Here is a 17,357-nt window from a genome sequence, read left to right as displayed (position 1 = left end):
TTTCTAAAAGACTAAAAATGTTTGCTTACAAATTAAATATTTGTGCATATAATGTCAAGATCTGCCAAGAGCCAAATTTGTGCATATACTGTAATGTCAGGATCTGCCAGCAGCACAAAGGAGTAAGAGAGTGAAACGTGCTCCCTGCACCCAGCTACCTGCATTGCAGGTAACAGCTGAGAAGGAGCTGCAGGCTCCGCAAAGCTACTTCATTTGCCTTCAGTGTAGTTAGCTAGAGATCAGAAAGGGGAACACACAGTCTTGGTTTCCCATACTTTTCTCCCATTTTATCTTGAGTACTCATCATTAGAGCTGCCTTGTTATGTCAGGCAGCATGTGCTGCAGGGGGTATAGATCCAGTACAGTTTACTCCCTACCTAAAGGGTCACAATGTGTCTCTCTCGCTGCTCTCAGAAGAGTATAACATCCTGATTCCTCTTGCTCTGGAAGATCATGTAGTCATAATCAAGCTCTATAGTGATGTAGAGGAACCAAAGATGGGCTCTTCATATTGATTGTAAATATTAAATAATAATAATTGCTTCTATTTTCAGAAATTGTTAATGTTATTTCGGACCTTTACAGTATAAACATTGTTCTTTGTTTTTATCATACTCTTAAGGAGGGACTACGGACATTGTGTGTTGCATATAAAAAGTTCACACACAAGGAGTATGATGGTGTGCACAGGCTGCTTCAGAATGCAAAGCTGGCTCTTCATGATCGAGAAAAGAAACTGGCAGAAGCGTATGAGCAGATAGAAAAAAATCTTATTTTGCTTGGTGCTACAGCTGTTGAGGACCAGTAAGTACATTGGTTTGTTTATGTTTATGATATATAACGTCAGGTGAGATAAAGGGCAAAATGTTCCTATTACCAGAGGTGCAATAATTATACCTCCTTTTTTGTATGAGGCACAAATCTCTTTAGTTGTCTGTCTCCTATAAATTAGCTACCTTACATTCTCATTTATGCATAATACATAGAAATCACTATTTTGAGATGATCATTGTTGCAAATTATTACTTCTACTACTGTTTTTCTAAGACCTACTTCAAATGAAAATATTAAATATCTCTTTCAGTAATAGACACCAGACTAAAAAAAAACTTTGAAGAGTAATATCTGGTGACTATTACCCACATACTTCTATACTCGTTTGATTTGAGTCACAAATGTTAATTAACATATTAGTTTACATGAAAATCAGTAATATTCCTATTAATTATTTAATCAGACTGCAATGTGTATTCACACATGGAAAAATAATTAAGGTTGTATGATCTACCTTAATTCTGACATTTCCTGAATTTTGAGTGATTAGCTTTGCCATAATTATGTTGTTGTTTTAAAGTACTTTCCATAGAGTTTATTTAAAATCTCTCACCCATGCAGAAAAGCAAATACAAAATCTCAGCAATGTTAAATCTAGTCAGAAGACATTGATTGGGTTTCTTCATTTGTCACTAGTTCTGGCTATGAGGACTGCGGCAGCCCAGGGGAACAAAAAAGGGGAATCTCACACTTCTGGGAATAGCACTGATATATGATAGGGGTGGGTTGCATTCCTATCTACCCTTCTCTGCTGGAGGGAAAAACATGGAGAAGCAAATCTGAGATGAGCAGTCTGAGGAAATGAAAAGAGAATCTTCAGGGGGTTTTGATGGGAGCAAAAGATATTGGGTGCTGTGGGGGTAATGTACGTGTGTCTAGTTTTTCATTGTCCAGTAATTTAGATATTTCATTTTTTAAAACAATTAATTGAAGATACTGGATATGTTGTGTGTCCATACTTGCCCTGGAAATGGTGAGATGAAACATCCAATTTTTAAAGTACAAAGATGAAAGCAGAAACTAGCTTGAAAATAGTAAGACACATTTATAATACACTGATCTTTGTCTTTAAGCATTTTCAGATTCCCAGCTATGATTTTCATCATATAAGAAAATTGTGTCTAAAACCTTTTACTGGAATACTGTTAGTGTCATGGAAACCTTTTAGTAAGGGCCCTGAATTTCTCATTTCCAGTCAGACTATTCATATTTATTGTCAATTGATATCCACAGGCTGCAAGAAAAAGCTGCTGACACTATTGAAGCACTCCAGAAAGCTGGCATTAAGGTTTGGGTTCTGACAGGAGATAAAATGGAGACTGCTGCAGCCACATGCTATGCTTGCAAACTCTTCAGAAGAAATACACAGCTACTTGAACTAACCACAAAGAAAATTGAGGAACAGAGTTTACATGATGTATTGTTTGATCTAAGCAAAACTGTCCTAAAGCATAGTGGTAGCTTAACCAGGGACAACTTCTCAGGGTATGTAGAAAGTTCAGTTTATAAATGAAGAAAATATTTTTGGGGGTACTTCATAATTAAATGGCTGCTCCATTAGCAATCAGGCTCGGCCAAAGAGTGTGCGGGGCCCAAGGCAGCACGCTGAACCACACAGCCGAGCAGCTCCTGGCCTCCTGGGTATGGCCGGGAGCTGGGCAACACGGGACCCTGAATACACAAGGCCGAAGGTGACTGCCTCACTCGCATTGTGCAAAGGCTGGGCCTGATAGAAATGACAGCAATCTACTATAGTTCTTTTGTTGCCAGAGTGTAAACTACTGTATAGCAACTAACACCTAATGTAGGCTTGTTATGTGCAAGCTTAAATTTGTATGCTCTTCAGCCTCTGGCTTGTCGTGTGGCTTATGTTATTTTTAAACCATTCTGCTGTTAAAAATAGATCATGGACAAAAATCATGATTATGAAAGCATATTATTTTTATTTGTATATATATTATAAACTGTATGTTCCTGAAGTCGTGTTCTGTGCGCTCTGAGACTTACCTTTTAAGGGTATTGGCCAAGGGTTTTGTGTAATGTAATTAAGGAAACCTTCATTGAGAGTGTGCATGCATCTGGGACACAGCAAGCAAACTGCAGGACTTATGAACCTTAAAATATTAGTGGCTTAAATATGAAGGTTGAGGAGCTAGTGAATGTTGAATTATGTTTGCGTATCTCAGTGGCAGCTGCAGATGATCTGCGGAAGCATGGTTGATTTTATCAGTTAAGAATGTGACATGGGACAGGATGGTTAGAAAGTCAGAAAAGTGGGATTTGGAAGCAGAAAATAGGTAAATGTCTGAATAAAACGTCAAACGATTATAACTTTAAAAGATACATTTGTCTCAAAATTTGTGGGGAAAATCATCTTCTGGGTCTTCTGGACTAAGCATTATATGTGCTTGCTTTGTTCTCTTTGTTAATATGAAAACAAATAGAAATGTCATGCTAGTGATAAGTATGCAATAATGAGATAGCATCAATTAACAAGCATTGTTATGTTTTTAACTTGTTTTTATCTTTTACGCAAAGTCCATTTTTTGATTACTGTCTCATAATTTCTTTGCCATTAGCTCCACGGTGGTAAAAGTGCTTATATGTAAGTTGTAGTGATTTTGCATACCTAGGGCTAGAAGTGAAAATATTTCACTGTACAGTCAAGCATTCAAGTTCATTCATAGGTCTTAATAAATGCTTCATTTGCTACTTAATTCTGACTAAGGTCTTTTGCTACTTTAATGCTGCTATGATGTTCAACATGCCCCTTGTAGCATGGTGCTATGCTTTCAAGGGAAATGTTCAAAATAGCCAATAATTGATCATTAAAATGAGTAGCTTATGTTGTCTATTTTTAAATCAAAACTAAACAGAATGTTTCTACATGCAAGGCACTACATTTAGCCGTTTGGAATGGAAATCCATCAACCATATGAAGAAACTTGCACAGATACAGTTTGCTTCAGCTACAAACAGAAGGTTGTGCATTGAGAGTAGAAGCAGAGGGAGAAGTTGAGGGGTCAGGGGCGGATATATGGCAGGGCGAGCGGGGCGGCCGCCCCGGGCCCCGCGCTTCAAAAAGCCCCGCGCATGCGCCGTGGCAAAGGGGGGCCCCGCAAGATTATGCTGCCCTGGGCCCCGCAAAACGGTCATCTGCCCCTGTGAGGGGTGGAACTATTATAAATGTAAATGTTTACACTGTTTTGAAAATCATGGATTTTCCCCCCATTTCTGTTGTGTACATTCCCTTGCAGTGTTGGAAACCCAAGCACAGCAGCATTATGTTAGTGCATGGAAAATAAGAGGATAAATGAAACTGAATCAATCTAGTTTATTTGTCCAAGATAGGTGGTGAATGCAAAAGCAAATAAGTGTAACGAGTAAAAAATAAACTAGAAGTTAAAATATTACTAGGAACAGCATAGAATTTTCACTTAAAGCATATTTACTGTGATAATGTACCATTAAAATTGCTTTTTGGTAAATAAATGCGTCACCTATCCTTTTACAATAGCTTTTCACTTGCCTTTTCTTCCTCAGACTTTCAGCTGATATGCAAGATTATGGTTTAATTATTGATGGAGCAGCATTATCATTAATAATGAAACCCAGAGAAGATGGGAACTCTGGTAACTACAGAGAGCTCTTTCTTGAAATTTGCAGGAACTGTAGTGCAGTGTTATGCTGTCGAATGGCACCTTTGCAGAAAGCACAGGTTTGTGTTTCATGTTCAATTACTTAACTATACATCAATGTAAATTCTGAAAGTCACTATTATTTGTGGCATATTATGGTAATTTAAAATATTATCTTTCACTTTTCTGACTCATAAAATGGAAGCAAAAAAATTAAAAATTAGAAAAAGAATGAGAATTTCTGCTAGAAAGTAATTAGATAATGGCATATTAAAAGGACACCCTGTTGTGCCCTTGATTTTGATTTATATATATGATCAACTTTTATCGTCGATACATACTGGTAAATTAAACTTATTTAATGAACTAATTGGTTTATCTTCTATTCATACAGAATGATTCTATTGGAAGAATGAGTTACCTCTTTTATATTGTAGTATGTTTAGTTCCTGGTTTTTTAAAAAAATACACAAATGATATCCAGATGGAGTAGGTGCATGGTGTAAACTATTTAAAGTAGTTTCTGACTATTCTTTGCTCGTTCTATATTAGATGTAAAGTATTTTTTTTAACATTCCAGCAATAGTTCATTGATATTAACATAAATATATACATTTGCTGAAGTTATTTCCAAATTAAAAACAACTCTGTTGTACCTGGACTTCAGCTTGTAAACAATATTAATAACGCCAAAGGAGGAAACTTTAAGATGTTGATATTTTAAGACACAAAACACGAGAACATAAATATTTTGACTCCCCATATCTTTTATGCTCATGTATGGTACACCTGAACATTTTTAGTTTAATTAATATATTTGATCACTCTTCTTTTCATCCTGGGGAAGTTTTTATAAGTATTTTGTTTGAATAGACCATTTTTTAAAATTATAGTGCTTGCTAGTTGTAGTGGATGAATCTTGCTCCCATAGTAGTCTTCTGTATCTGGAAAGACATACAGGATTCTATTATCTTTTATCATTACTACATGACTCCATTTTTTTAATCCAAGTACAATATTCATTTTGCCACTCCATGAATAAATCATGAGATTTTTATTTAAGAAAACTATTCTCCTTAAGCAATAAGAAAAGAAAAGCAACTTTCCTGGTTGAGGAGGCATTTGAGAAAGTAAAAACTTTTTTTTTTAAACTTTTGGGTTTTACTGTAATTTACAGTCAGTAACTTGGGAGTTATTTTAATTAAAGCTTTCACAATTCATATTCAAAGTTTTCTCAAGCCAAAGAAAATCTGTGTTTATATGATAGTTGAATCAGTTAAAACTGTTTACTTCAACTTTCACAGAATTTCCTTTGTAAGCATTTTACTTACATTTAATTAACTGTACAACAAATGCCATCTCAACACAGTAACCAAAATGTAAATATGTCAGGGGAAGAGATTTTTAATGCTAATTCTTTTTCAGATTGTAAAATTAATTAAATTATCAAAGGAGCACCCTATCACATTAGCAATTGGTGATGGAGCAAATGATGTCAGTATGATTCTAGAAGCGCATGTTGGTATAGGTAAGTGTACTGTCTAGATTTTAAATTTAACAGAAACAACCTCTTAATTTTTTAAATTATATTTGTTGTTTCAAAAAAGATTACCCATTTTCTTAGACAATTTTATATGTTCCTAACTCTTGCTAATTGCACAATGTATAGTGAAATCTGATAATATTTAGTTAACATCACAGCATGCCCTGGTATTTACTGGTATTCGTTTATATGCTTTAAATAATTCTTCAGCTTTCTGAACAGCTTCTAACAGATTCTTTCTTCTAGGAATCACTGGAAAAGAAGGTCGTCAAGCTGCAAGGAACAGTGACTATGCAATACCTAAATTTAAACATTTGAAAAAAATGTTGCTTGTTCATGGGCATTTTTATTACGTTAGGATATCAGAGCTTGTGCAATACTTCTTTTATAAGGTATGATGACATCATATAATCTGTGAATATGAAAACAAAATTAAGTATATGCAATAGGTACCCTCTACTGTAGAAAATACAGCAATTGCACAGAAAATTTATTGACTCCTAGATACAGTTCCCTAGGTGATTTGTTTTTGTTGTCAGACTGAGGAAGAGTGGCTTTAATTTATTCATTGTCTGATCTTTAATAAGCTTAAAAATAAAATTCTGATTTTTTCTTGAATCTTGATTTTCTTATTTCAGCAATTCCTGCCTCCTCCAACACCCATCTTCTAAGTTCCATATAAATCAAATCTGAGGAAGATTGTTTTAAAAATTAACATAATTCAAATTTAAAAATCAGTTTCTAAGTTCAGTTGACCAATATGGAAGGAAAAACCCATTTTACTGTTTATGTTCATACGGACTAGCCACAGTATAACTGAAACTAGTTTGCCTAAGTCCCAATGTTGATATTACCCTACATTTCTTCTTCTATATTTCTTGTACCCCCAGGTACCATTTCATTTCCCTCCAACTTGACAGAGTAGTTGCTATAATTTTTCTTTCAAAATTATGTTTCTGTCTGTGGTAATGTAAAATGATAATGTGAATGCCCTATTTCTATAAATCTATCACAGCCTTCTCTGTAGTCTGTGTTCAGTAAAATTAGTATTCTGTAGTATTCTAATATACAGTAAGTGATTAAATTAATGTATGATATATGTTGTTGATCATGGATCACTTGATAACTCTAATTTGTTTTCCAGAATGTCTGCTTCATTTTTCCTCAGTTTTTATATCAGTTCTTCTGTGGGTTTTCACAACAGGTTAGTCAGACATTTTAATTTTTCTGGTTATTGTAAAATCCTCTCTTTGGCCTTTTTCAAATAAAACTGTTGGGATGCAGTATGTTCTTACCAGACCAGGTAGGCTGAAAAAGCTATTAGTTTAGCTGACAGCTCTCTGTAAAGGCTATCACCTTTGGTTAGTGTGGCTTTAAAGAGCTCTCATGACTATTACTGAAATGAATTGGATGAATTATCAGAAAAGCCTCATTATTTTCTGAGTTGAAGATGTAATGGAAAACACAGAACCAAGAGTTAGGTATGGAAAGCAAAATCTCCATGAAAAATGTACAGTTTGATCTTCCCATCAATTTTTGCTCACAGAACACGAACAGAAGAAAATCTGAAAGGTGTAGATGTGAAAAACAGTTTGTCTTTGGAGTTAGGGGGGAAGTGCAGAAGGCAGTTAGCCTGCTCTGGGACTCTCCAGACATAGCAAGCCAATGTCTATACCATGAAAATCAGTGCTGGGAGAAGAGAAAATAAATTCACTGGTTTAGGAAAAAGGAACCTAATTCTCTAAGGGTGTGTCTAGACTACATGCCTCCTTCGACGGAGGCATGTAGATTAGCCAGATCGGAAGAGGGAAATGAAGCCACGATTAAAATAATCGCGGCTTCATTTAAATTTAAATAGCTGCCCCGATCTGCCGATCAGCTGTTTGTCGGCAGATCGGGGCAGTCTGGACGCGACGCGCCGACAAAGAAGCCTTTCTTCATCGGCACAGGTAAACCTGGTTTCACGAGGCTTACCTGTGCCGATGAAGAAAGGCTTCTTTGTCGGCGCGTCGCGTCCAGACTGCCCCGATCTGCCGACAAACAGCTGATCGGCAGATCGGGGCAGCCATTTAAATTTAAATGAAGCCGCGATTATTTTAATCGCGGCTTCATTTCCCTCTTCCGATCTGGCTAATCTACATGCCTCCGTCGAAGGAGGCATGTAGTCTAGACACACCCTAAAAGAAAAATATAAGGCATTCTTGAGGCGACAGTCCTATTTCTTCTAAGTTTTTTCTTTGCTCTTCTTTGGCTGTTCTCAGCTATCCAAGTTGTATTAAATGCTCCCTATCTCCCCTACCATGAAGTAAGGGAAATGAAAACAATTCAGAAACTTAGAAAAAGATCTGGTCTTCTAAGATTTACACAGTAAAGCTTCAACAAGTTTAAAAAAGTGAGTGTGAAACTATTTTTAATTTCAGGGAGGTACTGAATCCTATCTAGCATTTTGCAAAACACTGGCTAACACTAGATGTTAAATTATGTGTAGATGAAATTTGGCTGCAAAATTTGCCATTTGTTTTTATGAAAAATAACTGTACTTTTTTTTAAAAAAGAGAGATGCCTTTGTAGTAAGACTTTTCAGTGCACATGTTTCAGGGCAGAGGCTGATCGTGAAGCAAATAGGTTTATTAATAATAAACAATATATTCTTCTGATAAGACCCAGAACAGGGAGAAGGGGAGAAAAACACTGGTTGTGTTGCCAAGGAGCCAATTTAATCCTCCTGCTCAAGCTATTCTGTGGAATTTGCTTTAGCTTAAATTTACTAGCTACGGCTCCAGTTGAGGGTGTCAGCTAAGGATTACTGGAATGTAGCAATATTCCAGCCATTACCCCTGAACTCTGCCCTCTGTTGGGTGGGTGAAAAGGGAGTGGAGTGGAGTGGAGCTGAGCTGACTATGGCAGACAGTGATTTTTCCCACCAGGAAAATCAGTTACCTAACTAGGGCAGCTTTACAGACCCTTTGTACAATTGTATCTTTGTGAGGGATCTACTGATGGCTGTTAGGTAAAATTTTGATTGACTTGTTTGCACAGAAGAGCCCGAGTGAAAATTGACTTCTGTCCTATTTCAAAAAAACAAGTCATCTAGGGATGTTATGTGAAATTGTCTCCACCTAAAGTGAATATGCTTCTGGTCGAGAGTTGTCCCTGTGGGTGCTCCGCTCAGGTCAAGGTGCATCCCAGCGCCTTTGATCAGAGATTTTCTCAGCAGTACTCTTCAGCTCTGCTCGCCTGAAGAGTTGTTAGTGTATAAATAGCACGCGCATGGTCCGGGCTCCTCAGTTCCTTCTTTAATGGCCCTGGCCAGAGACAGAGTACAGCACTTCCCACCTCTGCAACGTGGTTTCTTAGTTTATACGTAGTTACTTAGGTCCTTTGTTTCAGTTAACAGATTAGTTAGTATTTTGTTTCAGTTAACAAATTAGTTAGTATTTTTCTTATTCCTATTTTAAAAACAAACCAAAACAAATCTTCATTTGTTTCAACATGCCGGGCTCTTATGGTTTCAAGAGGCGTTCCTCAACAAAAGAAACTCAAAGTCCAGGGAAAGGCCTCCTTCCTCTGCTTCCCCAGTGTAGAACAATGCAGCATAGACTTTCAATTTCTTCTATATCAGCTGCTCTGTGGCTGAGCATTTTGGACTCTGCAGTTACCTGCAGAGTCCCAACCATGAATGGGCAGATGGTTCACAAAGTACTGAGCAAAGGGCTTTCAGTTGCCTCTCAGAATGCACCCAGGGTTCCTTCAGTGACCGCAGCGATTAGACTCGCAGCAGCCTCTTCAAACAGCAGGAGCGGCACTTCCCTTTTATCCTACCTCTCTGCTTCAGCCTTTGATGTTGCGGAGGCTGCCTGGCTGCTCGGCACTGCAGCAACAAACAGCTCCCACTCACAGGGCACTGACACACTCCTCAGATTCCATCTTGTCATCCCCACTTCACCTCAGCACTGCACCACAGTCCCACTCTGCACCGGAACATATACTGCAGTTGGGCTCTGATTAGCACCAGTTCCACAGTGCAACTGATCATCTCCTTCCCTGGATGGGGATTTTTCACCAGAGCCATAAACACAATACTGCCAGCACCCTCACGACACCTCCCCACCTATCAAGTGGGGAGGAATATGACTCAGAGAGCAAAGACCTTTCTCCCCCCTACTATACCCACCTGAAATGGGATCCATGCAGGCACAATACACCTGCTGTACAATAGTCATGGCATGCCCATCCCTGGATGGCACCACCTATACCATTCCCTGCTCATTGGCCATACTGGGGCAACTGAGAACACTACAGAGCGTGACATACTAACTGCCCCCCAACTCGGTAAGGATGTGATAGGGGAAATGAATAAGTGACTAACCAATGAGCCCCTCCCCACCATGCTGCTTTCTCTGTATCAGCCTCTGTATCAGAAGCAGCAGCACAGGGAGATGGGAGGCAGGAGGTTCCGTGGGAGCTGGTGCTCATGGGGAGCCAGCTTAAAAGCTATCATCTCAGACCTTTCGGTCCTGGAAATCATTCAGCCAGGGTATACCATCCCATTCACATCCCCACCTTCCAATCACCCCCGCTCCCATCCCTCATCAGGGACCCTCTCACATGCTATTATTCCATTCAAAGGCACAATGCCTTATCCACCTCAAAGCCATAGAACCAATAGCTACTCAACACTGGGGGAAGGGGTTCTATTCATGTTATTTCTTGATGGAAAAGAAATGGCCAGCCATGCTTAGACCTCTGGGATTTGAAACGTCTATCCTTAAACCATTCCGAAGGACTCTGAAGCATTTTGTTTCCATTATGCCATGATTTCAGGGAAGCACCATCTCCAACCAGAGACTGTTTAAATGGATAGCTGACTACACATGCCTGCGCTACTAGCTCAACAAGTCCAGCATCTTGACTTCATCAGAGTGCATTCCACACATTCCATATCCACATTCACTGCTTCATACACAGTGTTCCCCATGTCGACATATGCAAGTCAGCCACACGGGCATCAAATCTTGCATTTGCACAACGCTACGGAGACTGCAGCTGACACTAGAATGTTTTGTTCGTAGCCTTCTGGCTTGATCCAAAGCCCCTATCATCCTGTCTTAAGGGATGCTGCTCACAGTCACTTGAGTGGACCACCCACAGGGACATCCCTCCCAAGAGAAGAACATGCATCTGATGAAGTGGGTCTTTGCCCACGAAAGCTTATGCTCCAACACTTCGGTTAGTCTATAAGGTGCCACAGGACTCCTCATCGCTTTTGCAGATTCAGACTAACATGGCTACCCCTCTGATAAGAGAAGAAGAGGTTATTCACCTGTGCAGTAACTGATGTTTGTCAAGATGAGTGTCCCCGTGGGTGCTCTGCTATCCACTTCCTTCTCTCTGCTTCGGCTATGACACTTTTCGGTTGTAGAGAAGAAACGAGGAGTCTAGACCGTGTGCATGCAATTTATAAACTGACAGCATGTTAGGCAGGCAGAGCATGTGCATGGCCCGGGGGGGAGGAGTACTGCTGAGAAAATCTCCGATCAAAGGCACTTTGACCTGAGTGGAGTACCCATAGGGATACTCATCTCGAAGAATGTCAATTACTGCACAGGTGAGTTACCTCTTCTTTTGTGGCTCTGAACAAGATGACACTCCCCTTAAATCAAGCATTCTATGATGTATTATATTTGAACTTATAACTAGTTAATGTAACTCTTTTTCCATCTGCAGCCTTTATATGATACTGCGTATCTAACACTGTACAATATCAGCTTCACCTCTCTTCCTATCCTCTTGTACAGTCTGATGGAACAACATGTCAGTATAGACATGCTCAAGAGAGAACCTTCGCTGTACAGGTAAAGAGAATCATTTACCACCAATGTTTGTCTGGTCATTTGTAGATAGTCTTTCTTTGAATGTGCCTTGAGCAATTCAGTACCTCCATTGTGCACAATACAAGAAGTGGAACATCCTCTAACAATTAGATGCACTGCACCTTGGATAGTACTTGGGAAGTATTTTGGAAATGACCAGATGTAGGGAGCATGCTTTTGAGCACATAGGACAGTACAGGTTGGACCTCTCTAGTATGGGACACTCGAGTTTTGCAACATCTATGGTCTGGCATCGTTGGGGACCCTGTGGGTGCTCCAGGGTTCGAGCACTCAAGGGGAAAAAACAATGCAGCAGGATCACAGATGTGGCTTGACCAGAGAGCCAGGTGAGATGGAAGTGGAGTCCAAGGGCTGAGGGCCAGAGCTGGGACAGAGAGCCAGCAGCAGATCCTGGCCAGGGCCAGGAGCAACAGGGTATTTATTTCACAGTGGGTAAACTCTTACATCCTAATGGCAATATCACATACTGGTATTAAAAACACACTCATGTTGATTATACTTTACAATTTAAAAGTATTTTTAAAATGCTTGTTTTGGAGAGCTACATTTTGTTTGGATTTTGAGAAGAGTGGACATTAGATCTACTATGAGCTATGATCTGCTGAACTTATTTTGTCAGACTGTAGCATAAAATTATCATTGGCCACATGATGCAATTGTAGCCATTTATAGTGATGTATTCCTTTAAATAAATTGGCTGTTAAAAGAATGGGGAAACTTACCCATAATGAGGAATAATTTCAGACAGGCCTAAGCCCAGTTTTTTTAAAAAATATTTGTGTGAAAATTGATATGATCAGTGTTGAAAAGGAAGATAATATATAAGTGCTTTTGCTTCCAGCTACTGTTTATATCTATATACAGGCAGTCCCCCGGTCGGAACTGATCAGTTTCAACCGCGGCTGAATCTGGACGCCAGTTCTGACTTACATACAGATTCAACTTAAGAAACCCAGGCGTCCCCAAGTCAGCTGCTGCTGAAACTGATCAGCGGCTGATTCCACGAAGCCTGGGGCAGAGCAACTCTGCCTCGGGCTTCCTGTAGTCAGCGCTGGTCAGTTTCAGCAGCGGCTGACTTGGGGACGCCTGGGGCAGAGCAGCTGGGGTGCTGCTGGGTTGCTCCAGTAGCACGGCTCCTCGGCGCTACTGGAGCAACCCAGCAGCACCCCAGCTGCTCTGCCCCAGGCGTCCTGATTCAGCAGCTGATGAAACTGACCAGAGCGGCTGAATCAGGACGGCGGCTTTGCTCGGGTGTCCCTTGTCTCCGGGGGGGGTCCAGTGGCTTTGCTGGACCCCCCCAGCAGACCAGGGGGACAGGAGCAAAGCTGCCCTGGCTGCGGGAGTCCCGCTGCCTGGGCGGCTTTGCTCCGGGGCAAACGAGCAAAGCCGCCCAGGCAGCAGCTTTGCTCGGGTGTCCCTGGTCTGCTGGGGGGTCCAGCAGCTTTGCTGGACCCCCCCCAGCAGACCAGGGGGACAGGAGCAAAGCCATCCAGGCGGCGGGAGTCCCGCCTCCTGGGCGGCTTTGCTCGGGTGTCCCTGGTCTGCTGGGTCCAGCGGCTTTGCTGGACCCCCCCAGCAGACCAGGGATACCAGGAGAAGCTTTTCTCGCCCCGGAGGACACGGGTGGTGACCCGCCGCCCGTGAGCTCCGGGGCGAGAAAAGCCCCGTTCGTAAGTGCGGATCCGACATAAGTCCGATCCGCGTAAGTCGGGGACTGCCTGTAATTCACATTTTTCATTTCAGCTTTTCCTGACCCATTTTATGATAGGCCCTGTCCCAATTTTCCATGCATTGAAAATTAAACATGTACTATTCAGACACATATTTACTATGTAATATTTACTCTAAGCAAACAGTTTTATCCATCAAACAATCAGTATAATTTTCTAAAGGAAGCATTCTATTAATACTCTTTATATTTTAAACTCGATTCTGGTAAGCACGACTCCACGTATTTTTTTAATATTCCATATTGTATACAAAGTTTGTCTTGTGCTATTTTTGTTTACAAAAGAGCACTGCCTGGAAGAGAAAGCAGAGTCTCCAGAGACCTCTAGTGTTTCAATTAATTACTTATCTTTTTAGGTCATCATTGTACACAAGACTTTACAAAACTTGTACTTTGAACATGTCTCTTCCCTGAAAAGATTGAACTCTTAACATGGACTCGTAATAGTATTTACTATTGCAGTGGGAATTGGTAGAATTATAGTCAACAAACAATGGAGAAGGCTGAGCAAGAATAGATCTTATGGAGAGAGTTGAATGTGGAGCTAGCAGACACATTGCATGGGAAATGTTTAGTTGTTACAAATATGATCTTTAAATATTTCTCTTCCTTTAAGTGCTGATTCATGTCCACTCAATTTAGGTGTGTGTGTTTACCACATGTACTGATACCAGGCATTTTTTCCCTCAGCAGTATTCATAGGGGACTATCTCTGGCACCTGCTGGAGTGGCACTTATATGTTACAGAATATAGGGTGCTGCCAGCTCCCATCACTCAATTCTTTTTTGCTGCCAGTGATGGTGCATGGAAATGTGCTGTTGCAGCTAACACTATTGCTTCTCATTGGACTGTGTTCTTCTAGTTAGTCTTGTAGTTAAGTTTCCCTCAATTGTTTATTCCCCATAGTACCTAGAGACATGTCCAGCCCATTGGGACTTTACCTTGGGAGCGGGCCTGCCTCCGTCCCTAGGTTTTAGGCCATGTGATCACTGCAGAAGGCCAAACTCATTAGCAAACCATAGTTGTTTATGGTGCTTGGGAGAAGGACACATCACAGATAAGTGTAGAATATCCTTCGGGATCAGGATAAAGAAGGGAAATATTTGGCTCTTCCAGCCCCCCACTCCCAGCTGGCACTGGAAGCTTCGGTGACGGGCATCCCACTGGCCTCAGGCAAGGTGGATAAGCAGGCCGCTGTGCCATTAACAGTGGAGGAAGACCTTTCGGTTCAGGTGGCCTCCTTGTCATTGCTGGATGATGCCATTGTGGAAGGTCTCCCACTGGTCCCCCAAGACGATGCCAAAGTCGTCAAGAGCTTTTAAAGAGGATGGCTGCCAATCTGGGCATGTAGCCAAAGGATCTGGAGGAATCTATGGACTACCTCTTCCATGTTCTTTGCCTGATAGCTCCTGCTTGAGTTGCTTTGCCGTTGCATGAAGGGGTCACTAAACACACATGTCCTATGGCAGATGCTGTCCTTCCTTCCCCCAACCTCTAAAATGGCAGAACACAAGTACTTCATCTTTTCTAAGGAGCATGAGTATCTATCCATCAGGCTCTCAGTTCCCTAGTGGGGGAGGCAGTGAACAACTGGGAGCAACAGGATCACCCCTAAGAATAAAGACTCTAAGAAACTCGACTTGCTTCGGCAGAAGGTTTATTAGCGGTCTTTCTGGCTCACATGCTGACCCAGGACATCTGTATGGCTACTATGTGGTCATCAAAGTACATGTTCACAACCCACTATGCTGTCACTCAGCAGGCGAGAGATAATGCTTAGTTAGGTAGAGATGTATTGGGATCTGTCCATAAACTCCTACCCACTTGCATACGTACTGCTTAGAGTCACAAAGGCTACATCTACACTGGCATGATTTTGCACAAGAACTCTTTTGTGGAAAAGTTCTTGTGCAAAAACTCTTCCAGAAGAGAGCGTCTACACTGGCATGTGCCTTTGCGCAAGAGATGTGCTTTTGCACAAGAGCATCCATGCCAGTGTAGACGCTCTCTTGGACAAGAAAGCTCTGATGGCCGTTTTAACCATAGGGCTTTCTTGCGCAAGAAATTCATGTTGTCTGTCTACACTGGCCTCTTGTGCAAGAACAGTTGCGCAAGAGGGCTTACTCCTGAGCGGGAGCATCATAGTTCTAGCGCAAGAATCACTGATTTCATACATTAGAACATCAGTGTTCTTGCGCAAGAAAAGAGGAGACTAAGACGGGTATGATAAAGGTCTATAAAATCTTGACAGGTATGGAGAAAAGGAATAAGGAAAAGTTATTTATTGGGTCACCAGATGAAATTAGTAGGTAGTAGGTTTAAAACAAACAAAAGAAAGTTTTTCTTCACGCAGCACACAGTCAACCTGTGGAACTCCTTGCCAAAGGAGGTTGTGAAGACCAGGACTTTAACAGGGTTCAAGAAAAAACTACCTAAATTCATTAAAGTTAGGTTCATCAATGCTTATTAGCAAAAATGGGTAGGAATGGTGTCCCTAGCCTCTGCTTGTCAGGGGCTGGAAATGGATGACAGGAGAGGGATCACTTGATGATTACTTGTATTTGTTCACTCCCTCTGGGGCATCTGGCATTGGCCACTGTTGGAAGACAGGATACTGGGCTAGATGGACCTTTGGTCTGACCCAGTGTGGCTGTTACGTTCTTATGAGCAATGCTTCTCAAAGAACACCACTTATGGACACAGGTAACCAGTTTTTCTCACAGAATAATTTGCTGACTTCATATTTCTTGAACCTTTTTAACATGCCAATCTGAGTGCATATGTCTTGTTTTATTCAGGGATATCGCCAAAAATGCTCTTCTGCGTTGGCGTGTATTTATTTATTGGACGTTCCTGGGACTGTTTGATGCTGTGGTATTTTTCTTTGGTGCCTATTTCTTGTTTGATAACACAACTGTGGCCAGCAATGGACAGGTTAGTATTTAATTGGATCAAAGCAGACTTGGGAAATTGTAACAGTTAAAAATCCCAAATGTTCAATTATCATTTATGTAGGCTTAATTCATTTAAAAATAGCCAACTATTGTCATAATGTTTCTGTGGAGAGAACTGTTTTATGGATGGCAGTGAGATAGGAATGATCCATAACACTGTTGAACAAAAACAGAATTATATTGCTAAAATACCATGTACAGTAATCAGCATGTGGCTGCATGCTCCTTTGGGGGAGAGGAGAGTTTATAGGCTACACTCCACATATCCAGTAAGAATTTACATTTTAACTTTGATATTTCAAAATTAACATCTCCTTCATCAGTAGCTTGATAATTTGAGTAATTGCATTCATGTATGCAAATTTATCCTGGGTAGCCCTGTGATGGGCAACATTCAAGAGCCTAAACAGAACAAATGTTCAGCATTTATATATTTTACATATAGTTATTTAAGATATTCTATTTCTACCTACCATACAGTAACATGAATATACATTTTAAGGACCTTTTGCATTTTAGTTATTTATACATTAACATTTTTGGTCTGTTTTGTTTGTGTCTTGCTTTTTTTTTTTTCTTTTTGCTACTTGCTTCTCTTCCTATCCTCAGCTAATGACAGCCAACACTCATATGGTAAGATTACTGCGGTGTTGTCATGATGTGCTTTTCCTCTTTCCCTGTTCTTGAACTAAAGAACAGTTAAAATATTTCCTGCAAATATTTTCATGATTTCTTTCCTTTATAGAAATATTAGCAGTTCTGCC

General features: G+C 40.5%; 1 protein-coding gene and 1 long non-coding RNA gene across 8 annotated transcripts in view; one reads left to right on the top strand and one right to left on the bottom strand.

Moving 5' to 3' along the window:
• ATP11A (ATPase phospholipid transporting 11A) overlaps positions 1-17,357 on the top strand; it is a 236,011-nt gene that overhangs the window by 196,962 nt on the left and 21,692 nt on the right. For all 6 annotated transcript variants that reach the window (XM_006138951.4, XM_025179410.3, XM_025179411.3 and 3 more), the window contains exons 18-25: positions 623-804; positions 2,068-2,319; positions 4,378-4,552; positions 5,898-6,000; positions 6,262-6,407; positions 7,160-7,219; positions 11,743-11,870; positions 16,438-16,573. In XM_006138951.4, the coding sequence (XP_006139013.3) occupies positions 623-804; positions 2,068-2,319; positions 4,378-4,552; positions 5,898-6,000; positions 6,262-6,407; positions 7,160-7,219; positions 11,743-11,870; positions 16,438-16,573 (1,182 nt within the window). The remainder of the gene's footprint in view (positions 1-622; positions 805-2,067; positions 2,320-4,377; positions 4,553-5,897; positions 6,001-6,261; positions 6,408-7,159; positions 7,220-11,742; positions 11,871-16,437; positions 16,574-17,357) is intronic.
• The window catches only part of LOC142826461 (uncharacterized), a 46,183-nt gene continuing 34,106 nt past the window's right edge, over positions 5,281-17,357 (bottom strand). Inside the window, exon 4 of one of the 2 annotated variants that reach the window (XR_012900595.2) lies at positions 5,281-5,416. This is a non-coding gene — a long non-coding RNA (uncharacterized LOC142826461). The remainder of the gene's footprint in view (positions 5,417-17,357) is intronic. The other variant, XR_012900596.2, reaches the window with a different exon arrangement.

Source organism: Pelodiscus sinensis, chromosome 1 (genome assembly GCF_052426305.1).
Source record: "Pelodiscus sinensis isolate ZL-2025 chromosome 1, ASM5242630v1, whole genome shotgun sequence".
NCBI lineage: Eukaryota > Metazoa > Chordata > Testudines > Trionychidae > Pelodiscus > Pelodiscus sinensis.
This window is presented reverse-complemented; position numbering and strand designations above follow the sequence as displayed.